Source organism: Pristiophorus japonicus, chromosome 1 (assembly GCF_044704955.1).
Source record: "Pristiophorus japonicus isolate sPriJap1 chromosome 1, sPriJap1.hap1, whole genome shotgun sequence".
Taxonomy (NCBI): Eukaryota; Metazoa; Chordata; class Chondrichthyes; family Pristiophoridae; genus Pristiophorus; species Pristiophorus japonicus.
Window position 1 is genome coordinate 177,010,419 of NC_091977.1, and position 17,341 is coordinate 177,027,759.

The 17,341-nt window shown below is 42.4% G+C and overlaps 1 protein-coding gene across 5 annotated transcripts in view; it reads right to left on the reverse strand.

Moving 5' to 3' along the window:
• polr3g (polymerase (RNA) III (DNA directed) polypeptide G) overlaps window positions 1–17,341 on the reverse strand; it is a 39,727-nt gene that overhangs the window by 3,333 nt on the left and 19,053 nt on the right. For all 5 annotated transcript variants that reach the window (XM_070885090.1, XM_070885080.1, XM_070885073.1 and 2 more), the window contains 2 exons: window positions 11,693–11,769; window positions 1,331–1,453 (listed from right to left, as the gene is read on the reverse strand). In XM_070885090.1, coding sequence (XP_070741191.1) covers window positions 1,331–1,453; window positions 11,693–11,769 — 200 coding nt within the window. The remainder of the gene's footprint in view (window positions 1–1,330; window positions 1,454–11,692; window positions 11,770–17,341) is intronic.

The following is a 17,341-nucleotide window of genomic DNA, read 5'->3' on the forward strand; positions in this document are numbered from 1 at the left end:
CAATGCTTCATCTCATTCGTAACAAGCTCCCTGCTGGAGTGGAGTTAATCTACAGGACAAGTGGGAAATTGTTCAAACTCCGATGCCTCCAATCCAGATCCAAGTTGCTCCAACCTCCGTCATTTAATTACAATATGCAGATGACGCTCGTGTTTGTGCACACTCAGAGTCCGAATTCCAAACTTTCATTGACACCTTCACTGATGCGTACGAGAGTCAGGGCCTCACATTAAACATCAGTAAGACAAAGGTCCTCTACTAACATGCCTCCGCCACTGTACTGCTCCCCGGTTATCAAGATCCACAATGAGACCTTGGACAATGAGGACCACTTCCTATACCTTGGGAGCCTACTATCAGCAAGGGCACACATCGATGGCAAAGTCCAACACTGCCTTCAGTGTGCCAGTGCAGCCTTTGGCTGCCTGAAGAGAAAATGTTCGAAGACCGGGATCTCAAACCCGGCACCAAGCTCATACTCCCCCTCCTATATGCTTCAGAGACATGGACTATGTACAGTAGGCACCGCAAAGCACTGAAGTACCACCACCGACGCTGTCTCCGCAAAATCCTGCAAATTCATTGGCAGGATAGGCACACCAGCATCAGCGTTCTCGCTCAGGCCAACATCCCCAGCATCGAGGCACTGACCACACTCGACCAGCTCCGGTGGGCGGGCCACATTAGCATCAGGCATGTGGACAGGCTCCCAAAACAAGCACTCTACTCCGAGCTACGTCATGGCAGGCGAGTCCCAGGAGGGCAGAGAAAACGCTTCAAGGAAACCCTTAAAGCCTCCTTGAAAAAAATGCAACATTCCCACCGACTCTTGAAAATCCCTGGCCCAAGACCGCTCAAACTGGAGGAGGAGCATCCGGGAAGGCACCAAACACTTAGAGACTCTTCGCCAGGAGCACACAGAAGCCAAGTACAAAAAGCAGAAGGAGCGTATGACAAATCAGGCACCCCATCATCCCGTCCCTCCAACCACCTTCTCTACACCTGTGAGAGACTGTAGATCTCACATCAGTCACCTTCAAACTCATTTTAGTGTGGAAGCAAGCCATCCTCGACTCCAGGGGACTGCCCAAGAAGAAAGAATGCCATGAGGAAACCACCAGCAGGAAATGCATATCTTTTAACCAAGAACCATAAATCTCCTAGAATTCACTTTTACGTTATAGCCAAGCATTGTTTTTGATCTGTATTTTCAGATGAAGCACTTTTCTGATCAGCAATACATATATAGCAGATATATTAACAAAACAAGTCATCAATTTACCACCCCCCATTGTTTCTGAACAATCCCTGGAAATACTAAACACTATACCTCTTCACATTCCTCCTCATCATATTCTTCATCCACAGCTTCATCCTCCTCTTCGTTTTTTTCTTTTTCCTTCTCTTCAGTTTCTTCATCGGATTTATTTTCTGTATCCTTCTTCTCTAGAATCTATAGAAAAACAATTATCTTAAACACAAGAAAATTGGACATACTTTTATGTATAAAAGTATCATTTATTTATTTCCTTCAAGAGTTAATAGCTATAAATTTCAAATCTGTAAGCAGAGGAGGACAAAGAAATTTCAGCAGAGGAGAACAAAGGAGGGGGAAAAAAAGGAGTATGAGAGGAAGCTTGCCGGGAACATAAAAACTGACTGCAAAAGCTTCTATAGATATGTGAAGAGAAAACGATTAGTGAAGAGAAACGTAGGTCCCTTGCAGTCAGATTCAGGTGAATTTATAATGGGGAACAAAGAAATGGCAGACCAGTTGAACAAATACTTTGGTTCTGTCTTCAAGAAGGAAGACACAAATAGCCTTCCGGAAATACTAGGGGACCGAGGGTCTAGTGAGAAGGAGAAACTGAAAGATATCCTTATTAGGTGGGAAATTGTGTTAGGGAAATTGATGGGATTGAAGGCCGATAAATCCCCGGAGCCTGATAGTCTGCATCCCAGAGTACTTAAGGAAGTAGCCCTAGAACTAGTGGGGATGCATTGGTGATCATTTTCCAACAGTCTATCGACTCTGGATCAGTTCTTATGGACTGGAGGGTAGCTAATATAACATCACCTTTTAAAAAAGAAGGTAGAGAGAATACAGGGAATTATTGATTGGTTAGCCCGACATCGGTAGTGGGGAAAATGTTGGAATCAATTATTAAAGATGAAATAGCAGCGCATTTGGAAAGCAGTGACAGGATCGGTCCAAGTCAGCATGGATTTATGAAAGGGAAATCATGCTTGAAAAATCTTCTGGAATTTTTTGAGGATGTAACTAGTAGAGTGGACAAGGGAGAACCAGTGGTTGTGGTGTATTTGGACTTTCAAAAGGCTTTTGACAAGGTCCCACACAAGAGATTCGTGTGCAAAATTAAAGCGTGGTATTGGGAGTAATGTACTGACATGGATAGAGAACTGGTTGGCAGACAGGAAGCAGAGAGTCGGGATAAACGGATCCTTTTCAGAATGGTAGGCAGTGACTAGTGGGGTGCCACAGGGCTCAATGCTGGGACCCCAGCTATTTACAATATACAGTAATGATTTAGATGAAGGAATTGAGTGTAATATCTCAAAGTTTGCAGTTGACACTAAACTGGGTGGCGGTGTGAGCTGTGAGGAGGATGCTAAGAGGCTGCAGGGTGACTTGGACAGGTTAGGTGAGTGGGCAAATGCATGGTAGATGCAGTATAATGTGGATAAATATGAGGTTATCCACTTTGGGGGCAAAAACACGAAGGCAGAATATTATCTGAATGGTGGCAGATTAGGAAAAGGGGAGGTGCAACGAGACCTGGGCGTCATGGTACATCAGTCATTGAAAGTTGGCATGCAGGTACAGCAGGAGGTGAAGGCGGCAAATGGCATGTTGGCCTTCATAGCTAGGGGAATTGAGTATAGGAGCAGGGAGGTCTTACTGCAGTTGTACAGGGCCTTGACGAGGCCTCACCTGGAATATTGTGTTCAGTTTTGGTCTCCTAATCTGAGGAAGGATGTTCTTGCTATTGAGGGAGTGCAGCAAAGGATCACCAGACTGATTCCCGGGATGGCTGCACTGACATATGAGGAGAGACTGGATTGACTGGGCCTGTATTCACTGGAGTTTAGAAGAATGAGAGGGAATCTCTTAGAAACATATAAAATTCTGACGGGACTGGACAGGTTAGATGCAGAAAGAATGTTTCTGGTGTTGGGGAAGTCCAGAACCAGGGGACACAGTCTAAGGATAAGGGGTAAGCCATTTAGGACTGAGATAAGGAGAAACTTCTTCACTCAGAGAGTTGTTAACCTGTGGCATTCCCTACCGCAAAGAGTTGTTGATGGCAGTTTATTGGATATATTCAAGAGGGAGTTAGATATGGCCTTTACGGCTAAAGGGATCAAGGGGTATGGGGAGAAAGCAGGAAAGGGGTACTGAAGGAATGATCAGCCATGATCTTATTGAATGGCGGTGCAGGCTCGAAAGGCCGAATGGCCTACTCCTGCACCTATTTTCTATGTTTCTATGTAAAAAATAACACCAATAGAATATTGCAAATTCCATACAATAAGCCAACTACCACAAGACCCTTTAACCAGAAGTATGCCGTTTGTAGGGCATTAACAATATAGAAGACCACCATGTGGACATGTAGCATTCAGAGAACATAGACAACTAATTCAAATATGTAGGGTGCAGAATTTAAGCAAAAACAGACATGGACTCTATGGGGCTCCAGTGCTAGATCACATGCTTCACAAGCAGTAGAGTACCTATTACTCATACTATTGTTTACTGGAAATGGTATGGCTGCTGTTTAAAGTCAAGCACCGAGTTTCCTGCAAATTAATTAACTCAACAGAACATCCATGGAGCAAGTGGCTACCAGAATGAAGAAGTGATCATGATGAAGATGGGCAAGAAGCAGTTAGGGGTTGAAAAGTAATTAGAGGAATGTATAGCCTTTTCTGCAGCCATGACTGGGAGTAGTCTGATGCCTCCCAGGTGCCAGGGTAAAGGATAAAATAGAGCGCATGGAAAAGCTTCTGGTGGGAGGGGGGAGCGGGGGGGAAGAGAAAGGGAGCGAGGAGTAAGCAATTTAAATTCAAAGTTTATTTCAGAACCAATAATGTAGGGAAAAAAAAAAAGAATACAAATCTTGCAAAGGGAGTTTGGCGAGTTAGGTAAAGCAGGACCTCAAGGGTACTAAACTTAAGATTATTTCTGGTACTAGTGTTAAGTCAGTTATGAAGAACCACAATTAGACATGGTAAATACAGTTTAACAGATGATATTTCATAGTTCTAGGGCATTGAAACAAGTTCTTGGGCAAAGGGTAACATTTACAGATAAAATAAGATTCTGGGAGGCCAGAGGATTGGGAAATATTTAAAAGCCAGCAAAGAGTGACTAAAAAAATGATAGAGGGGGAAGATAGATTATGAAAGTAAACTAGCATGAAATTTAAAAACAGATATGAAGAGTTTCTACAGGTACATAAAAAAGGAAAAGAGTGGCTAAAGTAAATGTTGGTCCCCTAGAGGATGAGACTGGGGAATTAATAATGGAGAACAGGGAAATGGCAGACTTTGAGCAAATATTTTGTATCGGTCTTCACAGTATAAGACACTAAAAACATCCCAATAGTGGATAATCAAGGGGCTATAGGGAGGGCAGTTGTGAGCAACGGGAGGTCGAGGATCGAGGCTTATAAAAGGCCAAAGTTCGGGCAGTCGGAGCAGCGGAAGGTCTAGGATCGAGGCCTATAAAATGCCAGGAGTTCGGGCAGTCGGAGCAGCAGTCGGGAGCAGCGGGAGGTCGAGGATCGAGGCCTATAAAAGGCCAGGAGTTCGGGCAGTCGGAGCAGCTAGCTGGTGCAGGGACAAAAGTAAACAAAGAAGTAATAAGAAATTGAAGTGTGATGTCACAGCCAAGCGGGTAAGTGATTGGCTGATGGATTGTTAAGTATTTAATCTTTTTCGTTTTCTTTTCTCATCAGTAGGTAACCTTTGGCATCATTGCCAAATTAAGTTAATTTAAGGGTTAAGTCATGGCAGGAGAGCCCAGACCCGTGTTATGCTCCTCCTGTGCTATGTGGGAAGTCAGGGATGCTTCCAGTGTCCCTAACTATTGTGGGCGCAGACCGCACTGCGGCACTGGAGCTGCACATGGACTCACACTGGAGCATCTGCGATGCTGAGAATGTCGTGAATAGCACGTTTAGTGAGTTGGTCACACCGCAGGTAAAGCTTACACAGGCAGATAGGGAATGGGTAACCATCAGGCAGAGCAGTGGAAGTAAGGTAGTGCAGGGGTCCCCTGCAGTCATCTCCCTCCAAAACAGATATATTGTTTTGGGTACTGTTGGGGAGATGACTCATCAGAGGAAGGCAGCAGCAGCCAAGTTCCAAGTTCAAGGCACCATGAGTGGCTCTGCTGCACAGGAGGGCAGGAAAAAGGGTGGGAGAGCTATAGTGGTCGGGGATTCTATTGTAAGGGGAATAGATAGGTGCTTCTGTGGCCGCAATCGAGACTCCAGGATGGTATGTTGCCTCCCTGGTGCAAGGGTCAAGGATGTCTCGGAGCGGCTGCAGGGTATTCTGGAGGGGGAGGGTGAACAGCCAGTTGTCGTGGTGCATATAGGTAAAAAATGGGATGAGATCCTATAAGCTGAATTGAGGGAGCTAGGAGTTAAATTAAAAAGTAGGACCTCAAAGGTAGTAATCTCAGGATTGCTACCAGTGCCATGTGCTAGTCAGAGTACAAATAGCAGGATAGTTAAGATGAATACATGGCTTGAGGAATGGTGCAAGAGGGAGGGATTCAAATTCCTGGGACATTGGAACTGGTTCTGAGAGGTGGGACCAGTACAAACCAGACGGTCTGCACCTGGGCAGGACTGGAACCAATATCCGAAGGAGGAGTGTTTGCTAGTCGTGTTGGGGAGGGTTTAAACTAATATGGCAGGGGGATGGGAATCTATGCAGGGAGACAGAGGGAAGTAAAATGGAGGCAGAAGCAAAAGGTAGAAATGAGACAAGGAAAAGTGGAGGGCAGAGAAATCAAGGGAAACATCAAAAAGGGCCACATTACAACATAATTCTAAAAGGACAAAGTGTTAAAAAAACAAGCCTGAAGGCTCTGTGTCTCAATGCGAGGAACATTCGTAATAAGGTGGATGAATTAACTACGCAGATAGCTGTTAACGGATATGATGTAATTGGGATTATGGAGACATGGCTCCAGGGTGACCAAGGCTGGGAACTCAACATCCAGGGGTATTTAATATTCAGGAAGGATAGACAGAAAGGAAAAGGAGGTGGGGTAGCATTGCTGGTTAAAGAGGAGATTAACGCAATAGTAAGAAAGGACATTAGCTTAGATGATATGGAATCTGAACGGGTAGAGCTGTGGAACACCAAAGGGCAGAAAACGCTAGTGGGAGTTGTGTACAGACCACAAAACAGTAGTAGATTGGGGATGGCATCAAACAGGAAATTAGGGATGTGTGCAATAAAGGTATAGAAGTTATCATGGGTGACTTTAATCTGCATATAGATTGGGCTAACTAAACTGGTAGCAATACGGTGGAGGAAGATTTCCTGGAGAGTATAAGGGATGGTTTTCCAAAACGTCGAGGAACCAACTCGAGAGCTAGCCATCCTATACTGCGCGTTGTGTAACGAGAGAGGATTAATTAACAATCTTGTTGTGCGAGGCCCCTTGGGGAAGAGTGACCATAATATGGTAGAATTCTTCATTAAGATGGAGAGTGACACAGTTAATTCAGAGACGAGAGTCCGGAACTTAAAGAAAGGTAACTTCGATGGTATGAGACGTGAATTGGCTAGGATAGACTGGTGAATGATACTTAAAGGGTTGACGGTGGATAGGCAATGGCAGACATTTAAAGATCACATGGATGAACTTCAACAATTGCACATCCCTGTCTGGCTTAAAAATAATACGGGGAAGGTGGCTCAACCGTGGCTAACAAGGGAAATTAGGGAGAGTGTTAAATCCAAGGAAGAGGCATATAAATTGGCCAGAAAAAGCAGCAAACCTGAGGAATGAGAGAAATTTAGAATTCAGCAGAGGAGGATAAAGGGTTTAATTAGGAGGGGGAAAATAGAGAATGAGTGTAAGCTTGCAGGGAACATAAAAACTGACTGCAAAAGCTTCTATAGGTATGTGAAGAGAAAACGATTAGTGAAGACAAATGTAGGTCCCTTGCAGTCAGGATCAGGTGAATTTATAAATGGGGAACAAAGAAATGGCAGACCAACTGAACAAGTACTTTAGTTCTATCTTCACTAAGGATAATACAAATAACCTTCCGGAAATACTACGGGACCGAGGGTCTAGCGAGAAGGAGTAACTGAAGGAAATCCTTATTAGTCAGGAAATTGTGTTAAGGAAATTGATGGGACTGAAGGCCGATAAATCCCCAGGGCCTGATAGTCTGCATCCCAGAGTACTTAAGGAAGTGGCCCTTGAAATAGTGGATGCATTGGTGGTCATTTTCCAACATTCTAGAGAGTCTGGATCAGTTCCTATGGATTGAAGGGTAGCTGATGTAACCCCACTTTTTAAAAAAGGAGGGAGAGAGAAAAAAGGGAATTATAGACCGGTTAGCCTGACATCAGTAATGGGGAAAATATTGGAATCAATTATTAAAGGTATAATAGCAGCGCGTTTGGAAAGCAGTGACAGGATCGGTCCAAATCAGCATGATTTATGAAAGGGAAATCATGCTGGACAAATCTTCTAGAATTTTTTGAGGATGTAACTAGTAGAGTGGACAAGGGAGAACCAGTGGATGTGGTGTATTTGGACTTTCAAAATACTTTTGGCAAGGTCCCACACAAGAGATTAGTGTGCAAAATTAAAGCACATGGTATTGGGGATAATGTATTGACCTGGATAGAGAACTGGTTGGCAGACAGGAAGCAAAGAGTAGAAATAAACGGGTCCTTTTCAGAACAGCAGACAGTGACTAATGGGGTACTTCAAGGTTCAGTGCTGGGACCCCAGCTATTTACAATATACATGAATGATGTAGACAAAGGAATTGAGTGTAATATCTCCAAGTTTGCAGATGACACTAAGCTGGGTGGCAATGTGAGCTGCGAGGAGGATGCTAAGAGGCTGCAGAGTGACTTGGACAGGTTAGGTGAGTGGGCAAATGTATAGCAGATGCAGTATAATGTGGATAAATGTGAGGTTATCCACTTTGGTGGCAAAAAAGCAGGAAAGCAGATTATTATCTGAATTGTGACAGATTAGGAAAAGGGGAGGTGCAATGAGACCTGGTTGTCATGGTACACCAGTCATTGAAAGTTTGCATGCAGGTACAGCAGGCGGTGAAGGCAGCAAATGGCATTTTAGCCTTCATAGCGAGAGGATTTGAGTACAGGAGCAGGGAGGTCTTACTGCAGTTGTACAGGGCCTTTGTGAGGCCTCACCTTGAATATTGTCTACAGTTTTGGTCTCCTAATTTGAGGAAGGACATTCTTGCTATTGAGGGAGTGCAGTGAAGGTTCACCAGACTGATTCCCGGGATGGCAGAACTGACATATGAAGAAAGAATGGATCGACTAGGCTTATATTCACTGGAATTTAGAAGAATGAGAGGGGATCTCACAGAAACATATAAAAATTCTGACCGGATTGGACAGATTAGATGCAGGAAGAATGTTCTCGATGTTGGGGAAGTCCAGAACCAGGGGTCACAATCTAAGAGTAAGGGGTAAGCCATTTAGGACCGAGATGCGGAGAAACTTCTTCACTCAGAGAATTGTGAACCTGTGGAATTCTCACCCACAGAAAGCTGTTGAGGCCAGTTCATTAGATATGTTCAAAAGGGAGTTAGATGTGGCCCTTACGGCTAAAAGGATCAAGGGTATGGAGAGAAAGCAGAAATGGGGTACTGAAGTTGCAAAAATGGGCCATGATCATATTGAATGGTGGTGCCGGCTCAAAGGGCCGAATGGCCTACTCCTGCACCTATTTGCTATGTTTCTAAGAACACAATCACTACTAATGAAGTAGTACGCGGTAAAATAATGGGACTAAAGGCGGACAAGTCCTCTGGACTTGATGGCTTACACCCTAAGGTCTTAAAAGAAGTGCCTGCAGAGTTAGTGGATGAATTGGTTGTAATCTATGAAAATTCCCTGGATTCTGGTGCGGTCCCCGCGGATTGGAAAACCGCAAATGTAATGCTGCTATTTACAAAAGGAGGCAGACAAAAAGCAGGAAAGTATAAACCAGTTAGCCTAACATCCATCGTTGGGAAAATGCTGGAGTCCATTATTAATGAAGCAGTAGCAGGAAATTTGGAAAAGCATGATTCAATCAAGCAGAGTCAGCATGGTTTTATGAAAGGGAAATCACGTTTGACAAATTTGCTGAAGTTCTTTGAGAATGTAACGAGCAGGGTGGATAAAGGGGAACCAGTGGATGTGGTGTATATGGATTTCCAAAAGGCTTTCGATAAGGTGCCACATAAGAGGTTGCTGCACAAGATAAAAGTTCACGGGGTTGGGGGTAATATATTAGCATGGATTGAGGATTGGCTAACTAACAGAAAACAGACTCGGGATAAATAGGTCATTTTCCAGTTGGCAAACAGTGACTAGTGGGGTGCCAAGCAGGGATTAGTGCTGGGTCCTCAACTATTTACAATCTATGTTAATGACTTGGATGAAGGGACTGAGTGTAATGTTGGCAAGTTTGCTGATGATACAAAGATGGATGAGAAAACAAGTAGTGAGGAGGACACAAAAAATCTGCAAAAGGATATGTAGACAGGCTAAGTGAGTGGGCAAAAATTTGCCAGATGGAGTATAATGTAGGAAAATGCAAGGTTATCCACTTTGGCAGAAATAATAGAAAAGCAAATTATAATTTAAATGGAGAAAAATTGTAAAGTGCTGCAGTACAGAGGGACCTGGGGATCCTTGTGCATGAAACACAAAAAGTTAGTATGCAGGTACAGCAAGTAATCAGGAAGGCAAATGGAATGTTGGTCTTTATTTCAAAGGGGATGGAGTATAAAAGCAGGGAAGTCTTGCTACAGTTATACAGGGTATTGGTAAGGCCACACCTGGAGTACTGCATATAGTTTTGGTCCCCATATTTGAGGAAGGATATACTTGCATTGGAGGCTGTTCAGAGGAGGTTCAATAGGTTGATTCCGCAGTTGAGGGGGTTGACTTATGAGGATAGGTTGAGTAGGTTGGGCCTATACACATTGGAGTTCAGAAGAATGAGAGGTGATTTTATCGAAACATACAAGATAACGAGGGGGCTCGACAAGGTGGATGCAGAAAGGATATTTCCACTCTTGGGGGAATTAAAACTAGGGAAGATTGAATAAGGGGCCGCCCATTTAAAACTGAGATGAGGAGAAATTTCTTCTCTCAGGAGGGTTGTAAATCTATGGAATTCTCTGCCCCAGAGAGCAGTGGAGGCTGGATCATTGAACATATTTAAGGCGGAGATAGACAGATTTTTGAGCGATATGGGAGTAAAGGGTTATGGGAAGCGGGCAGGGATGTGGAGCGGAGTCCATGATCAGATCAGCCATGATCTTATTGAATGGAAGAGCAGGCTCGAGGGGCCAAATGACCTACACCTGTTCCTATTTCTTATGTTCTTCTTCACAGACACAAATAAAGCCATAGGTTTAAACTAATGGGAAGTGGCAATTCTTAAAAGTTTATGGGAAAGGAGTTAAAATAAGTAGAGAAAAACAGACTAAAATAGTAAGCTTAGGAAGCAGTATAGAGTCATCTACCTTTGGCCAGATAGAAGATAGGCTAACAGGAAAGATAGTGAATGAAATAAGAAAACAAAGGAAACAGGATACCAAGGAATCTGAAAGTCAGGAATTTGTGACTACATGTAAACTTGCAAAGCATTTGAAATTGTCAGGAAACTAGAGCGACGAGGTAGAACGAGGAGCGGGTAGATATGGTTTAGCTTTGATGAAATTTGGCTTCAGTCAAGATAAAACTGGGAACTAAATATATAGTTATAGAAGAAAATAAGGGATGGCCTTATTAATTAATTTTGTGCTTGAAAAAAATCAAGTGATCAGATAATTCAAATTAAACGACTTTGAATTAAGAGTAGACTATACAGCCATAGAAAGAAAGTTTTTAAATCACAATAGGTGGTGCTCAGAGACTTATCTGAATTAAAACAATATTATGAGACACATTGGTGTGGGACTGGAGTCACATATAGATCAGATCAGGTATGGATGGCAAGTTTTCTTCCCTAAAACGGACATTAGCGAAACAATTAGGTTTTTATGACAATGGTCACTTTTACTGATAGTATTTTTATTTCCAGATTGGATTAAACTGAAATTCACAAACTAACATGGTGGGATCTGAACTTACCCTGGCAGATTATCCCCGGTCTTTGGATTACTAGTCAAGTAATATAACCACGACACTACTGTTTAGTTCAACAGTCCATCTTATCCACTGCAATTTACTGAACTTAATTTTGCAGGTAACTGCAAAGATCAGCTTTTTTAAAATCACTTAATTAAATTCATCACTGAACTATCATGTCTATCTATTTTTCAAATACTCCAAGTTACTGAATTGGTAGCATCAACAGATGAAATCCAGATATAAAATTTGTAAATCAGACTCGCATCTAAAATGAATCATATGTAATTGTGCTTCTCACCTCCAGTGTCTGTATTACATCCTCATTAGATTTGTTAACTACAGCTTTAGGGACCGGGGGTACATTTTTACTAGTTTCTGCAAAAATGAAATAATGCAACAGAGAAAGCAATAATTAGCAGTCTGTTTTGTAAAATTCACTAAAGCCATAAATCACAACTATATAAAACCAAACCAGTAATGAAAATCGCACTGATATTTAGCAAAAAGTAGCTTAAAAAACATTTTCATTAGCTGTCAATCTTATTGCTCCTTTAACTCCAAATACTGTTTAATCACCACACATTCATTTCATCATTGCTTACTCTAGTTATTAACATTTCCTAGACAGCAGAAAAATATTTCATTTGCACAGGACGATAATCCGTTCCAACAAAAGAAATTGGTATGTCCCAATGGTTTCATTTGAAAACCCTTCTATGCATCTAAAACAGACAAGTAATTCATGGGAAGTAACTGCTCGGATAACCCAGATCAAAAAAGGTGGAGTACATGAGACTGGGATATTAAAAAGGCCGTTCTAATTTTCTTTTGTCATTTATATGACATGTGTGAATAGCTGGAGGCTGAATTCCACCACACTTCAACGAAAACTACTATCCCAAGTGTAAGGCACATGCATATATAGTGTATGGATTATAGACCTTTACATTCTTGACACTTACTATTGCATGAATATATCAGGCATTTCAAATGCAAATATAATCAAAAAGGCAGCTTGAACAACTGTCTCCTTTAAATTCCAGTAGCCCTTTATTGTTCTGTATTGTCTAGTATCTTAAGTACAGCTCTATTCAGCACAAAATACCAGGCCAACTCCTGCATCAATTGCCTTTCTTTTTTTGAATGTTGTGTTTATTAGATATCCTGTTAGTGAAACCCAAAAAGATTCAGTAGCAAATTTGTCTATTAGTTTGCAATAATCAGCCTGAAGCTCAAAAATTTACCGCAGATTAGTTAATGCAAAATCAAATGTTTTAAAATGGAAAAAGAGGACCGCAAAATGCACTGGAGTACAAATATACCACAAAATGGTGGAATGTAACTTCGTCCCTATGATCATCTAGTCCAAGCCCCTGAATTCAACTGCCAAATACTTTTTCTCTAGTGAAAATATATGCAAAGTTAAATTTGACTAACCTCAATAAACCATTATGCTTCGAGCACAATTGGCATTTGCATAGCGCCGAAGGCATCAGTGCTGGGGCCTCAACTATTTACAATCTATATTAATGACTTGGATGAAGGGACCGAGTGTAATGTAGCCAAATTTGCTGATGATAGAGATAGGTGGGAAAGAAAGTTGTGAGGAGCACACAAAGAATCTGCAAAGAGATATAGATAGGCTAAACGTGTGGGCAAAAATTTGGCAGGAGTATAATGTGGGAAAATGTGAGGTTCCACTTTGGTAGGAAAAATAAAAAAGCAGAGGGATCTGGGGGTCCTTGTACATGATACACAAAAAGTTAGCATGTAGGTACAGCAAGTAATTAGGAGACAAATGGAATGTTGGTCTTTATTGCAAGGGGGATAGAGTATAAAAGCAGAAATGTCCTGCTTCAACTGTACAGGTTGATTCCTGAGATAGGGGCTTGACTTATGAAGAAAGGTTGCGCCTATGCTCATTGGAGTTTAGAAGAATGAGCGGTGATCTTATTGAAATATATAAGATTCTGAGGGGGCTTGACGGGGTAGGTGCAGAGAGGATGTTTCCCTTCGTGGGGGAATCTAGAACTAGGGAGCATAGTTTCAGAATAAGGGGTTGCCCATTTAAAACCGAAATGAGGAGGAATTTCTTCTCTCAGATGGTCGTGAATCTTTGAATTCTCTACCCCAGAGAGCTGTGGAGGCTGGGTCATTGAATATATTTAAGGTGGAGATAGACAGATTTTTGAACAATAAAGGAATCAAGGGTTATGGGGAGCAGAAGTGGAGTTGAGGCCAAGATCAGATCTGTCTTGATCTTATTGAATGGTGGAGCAGGCTCAAGGGGCCAAATGGCCTAATCCTGCTCTTTTTATGTTCAGTAGCTAAGTTTGCAGTAAAAAGTTGGTTTGAATTTCAAATTTTAAATTAATTGATAAATTGGTTTTCTTTCCAGGCCTGATATTTTGACAAAAGAAATAGATTACAAAATCTGTTTTATTAAGTTTCTAGGACTGCAGCAAAATTTTGGATTAAAAATGCGTCGAGTAATTTGCCAGATTATACTGATTGACCACAATATTATGTAATTAATTTTCTGGATTAAGTTCACTCATCCATACATTATTAAATGAATTCATTGGATTCCATTTACTTAATGACTCAAGAGTTTGCACTGCAGCAGAAGTGGAGCAGGTGGGCAATGCAATCTGGGTTAACAATAGGGAGACCCAATCAACGGGAGCAGCGAGAGGTAGGACGCGAGGCTAGTGGCCAACAGCTATTCGGCCAGAGGTCTGGTCTGATATTTACGACGTAGGCTGGGCAGCTGTAATGTTGGTTGCGATGTGTGGATGTGATGGCTCTGAAGCCCCATCTAGTGGACGAGCTGGACCTGATGCCAAGACTGGGACCATGACAACAAATTATACACTTTACAATAGGAAATCCTACAGGCAAGACGAGGATTAGTGACAGCCAACTGTTGGTAGGTTAACACTGGAAAATCCCCGAGAGGTTCGTCTGTCTCTAAAATAGAGCATGCAATTATATGTGTCAATTTTAATATATTACTAGTCAATCTCCTATGATGTTGCACGTGCTCATGTATAGTGAACTGAGGTTAGAGGGTGCACAGATATAATTCAGTCCCCATTACAATCTGTTATTTTAATGTAATACTTTGATTTCATCTTATTTATATTTATATAGCAAAACTTACAGCAATTTGGGAAGCAGAGCTGCTTGGAGCATCGGTGATCCTGGCCTTTTCAAATTCAAGGTTCTTCACTACAACCCACACTACCAGGAATACTACTGCAAATTATATATTTATGAAAAGGTAGGTTCCAAGTTTTAGCTGTTCCAATTTGCTGGCTATGTACATCACTGTGTACCACAGTGATAATATCAAACCCACAGTTGGAAAGTTTGATTAGACATTGAAATGGGAGCTGGATTTTATTTTATGTGCAGACCTAAGAGTTGGGATGGTGGTAGCACATGGGAAACCCGGAAATCTGTGTTTACCCGCACACTGTGGAAATTTAACTCCGATCCCTGACCCCAGGTGTGGTTTGATGGCGAAGACGCTCTAGGGGCTGGGAGGAAGCACTTCTGCTTCTCCCAGCCCACAAAGAGTGCTCCCCGAGGATGTCCTTGCCTTGCTGCAGCTGCCAGGATTCCCAGACAGCCAGAGTAAAACCTGAAAAGCAGGATAAAGCGGCGGCTTTCAGCCTCATTATCATATTGAATGTCCAATCCGCATCCTGGGAACAGGCTGCCCACCCCTTATCCCACCTTAAGTAAAACCCGGAGGTTGGCAGGTCGGAGCTGGCTTCCCGACGCGCTTCCAATTTTTCCCCATTTAACCCCCCCACCCCCACCTATGTTAACATTTCCCCCATAATAAACCAATATAATTAATGAACATCGGTTTCCTTGAAAATAATTTGAGTGGTAGGTTTTATATTAGGACTGATTAAAATACTTTAAACTTTAAGCAGACAACATGCCATATCGTACCAACAACAACTTGTATTTGTAGAACGCTTTTAACGTAATAAAATGTCCCAAGGAGCTTCACCAGAGCATTATAAAAGAAAATTTGACAGCCACATAAGGAGATATTACAGCAGACTTGGTCAAAGAGGTAGGTTTTAAGGAGCATCTTAAAAGGAGGAGAGAGGTAGAGAAGCAGCGAGGTTGAAGGAGGGAATTCCAGAGTTTAGGGCGTTGGCAGCTGAAGGCACGGCCACCAATGGTGAAGTGATTGAAATCGGGGATGTGTAAAAAGCCAGAATTAGAGGAGCACAGATATCTCGGAGGATTCTGGGGATGGAGGAGATTACAGAGGGGCGAGGCCATGAAGGGATTTGAAAACAAGGATGAGAATTTTTTTTTTAAATCAAGGCGTTGCTTAACCGGGAGCCAATGTATGTCAGTGAGCACAAGGTGATGGGAGAAACAGGACTTGGGTGCAAGTTAGGACGTGGCTAGCAGAGCTTTGGATGACAAGTTTACAGAGAGTAGAGCATGGAAGGCCGGCCAGGTGAGTGTTGGAATAGTCAAGTTGTGACGTAACAAAGGCATGGATGAGGGTTTAAGCTGATGAGCTGAGGCAGGGAAGGAATCGGTCGATGTTCCGGAGGTGGAAATAGGGAGTCTTAGTAATGGTACAGATATGTAGTCAGAATCTCATCTCTATACCAATAATGAATTCTATATGCAAATGTATAGAAAATAAATGTTTTGAATGGGTAACTCATTGACTGGAAAATAATATAAAATATGGTAAGCTCGCTAGATTTGACATCATGGATGTAGTATGGAGCCCAGAATTAGCGTCAGGTGTCGGCATAAATATGAGTTTTCAAATTCCAAGTGCAGGCCAAAGTCTGATCACATTCAGAAACTGCCTCCCAACTGAAATGCATAGAGTCAGAATAGTACAGCACAGAAGGCTGCCATTCAGCCCATCGTGTCTACGTCGGCTCAAAGAGAAATCCAGATAGTCCTACTCTCCCCGCTCTTTCCCATGAAATGTTTTCTCCAATTCCCTTTTGAAAGCTACTATTGAATCTGTAACAACCACCCGATCAGGCAGTGCATTCCAAAACCTAAACACTCGTTGCATAAAAAAAGTTGTTCTTCATGTCACCTCTGGTTCTTTTGCAGATCACCTTCAACCTGTGCCTTCTGGTTATCGACCCTTCAGCCATTGGAAACAGTTTCTCTTTATTTACTCTATCTAAATCCTTTATGATTTTAAACACCTATCAAATCTCCCCTTAGTCTTCTCTGCTCAAAGGAGAACAACTCCAGTCTAGCCACATAACTGTAATCGCTAATCCCTGGAACCATTCTAGTAAATCTAAATGGCTGAAGACAATGACCTCAGTGTTCCCAATGTTTAGCTGGTGGAAATTGTGGCTCACCCAGGATGGTCTGTTTGACAAGCAAGCTAACAACACCCGAGACAGTGGAGGGCAATTAGGCGATGGCGATGTTGAGCTGATAGTCATCAGAGTGTGTCACCAAGGGACAGCTTTTAAAAAAAACATCTCGGTGGCAAGGCTATCATTTATTGCCCATCTCTAATTGCCCTGGAGCCAATGATAGCTACTTCAACTCCAGAGCCAACAGTACAGAAGTAAGAAGAGGAGCCATTAGTAGAGATGCTCTGACTACAATCAGATGGATAAAAGTTGGACCAAGAAAGGGTAGCCCATCGAGCTGGATGACAGAAAAGATTGACAAGGTCAAATTGTGTCAAAGGCTGTAGAAAGGTAGAGGATGAATAAAGCATCATGGCCAGTATCAGAAAATGTAGGGCATTACTTTGGTTAAAGCCAATTTTGAGGAGAGGTGAAATCCCAATTGGACAGATTCAAACATGGGTGTTACACAAGATCTGATCTGGTAGGCAACATGTTCCATGGCTCTGGAAAGGAAAGGGGGGTTGGAGATGGCAGTTTGCAAGGACAGTGGATTTGAGGGGGGGCTT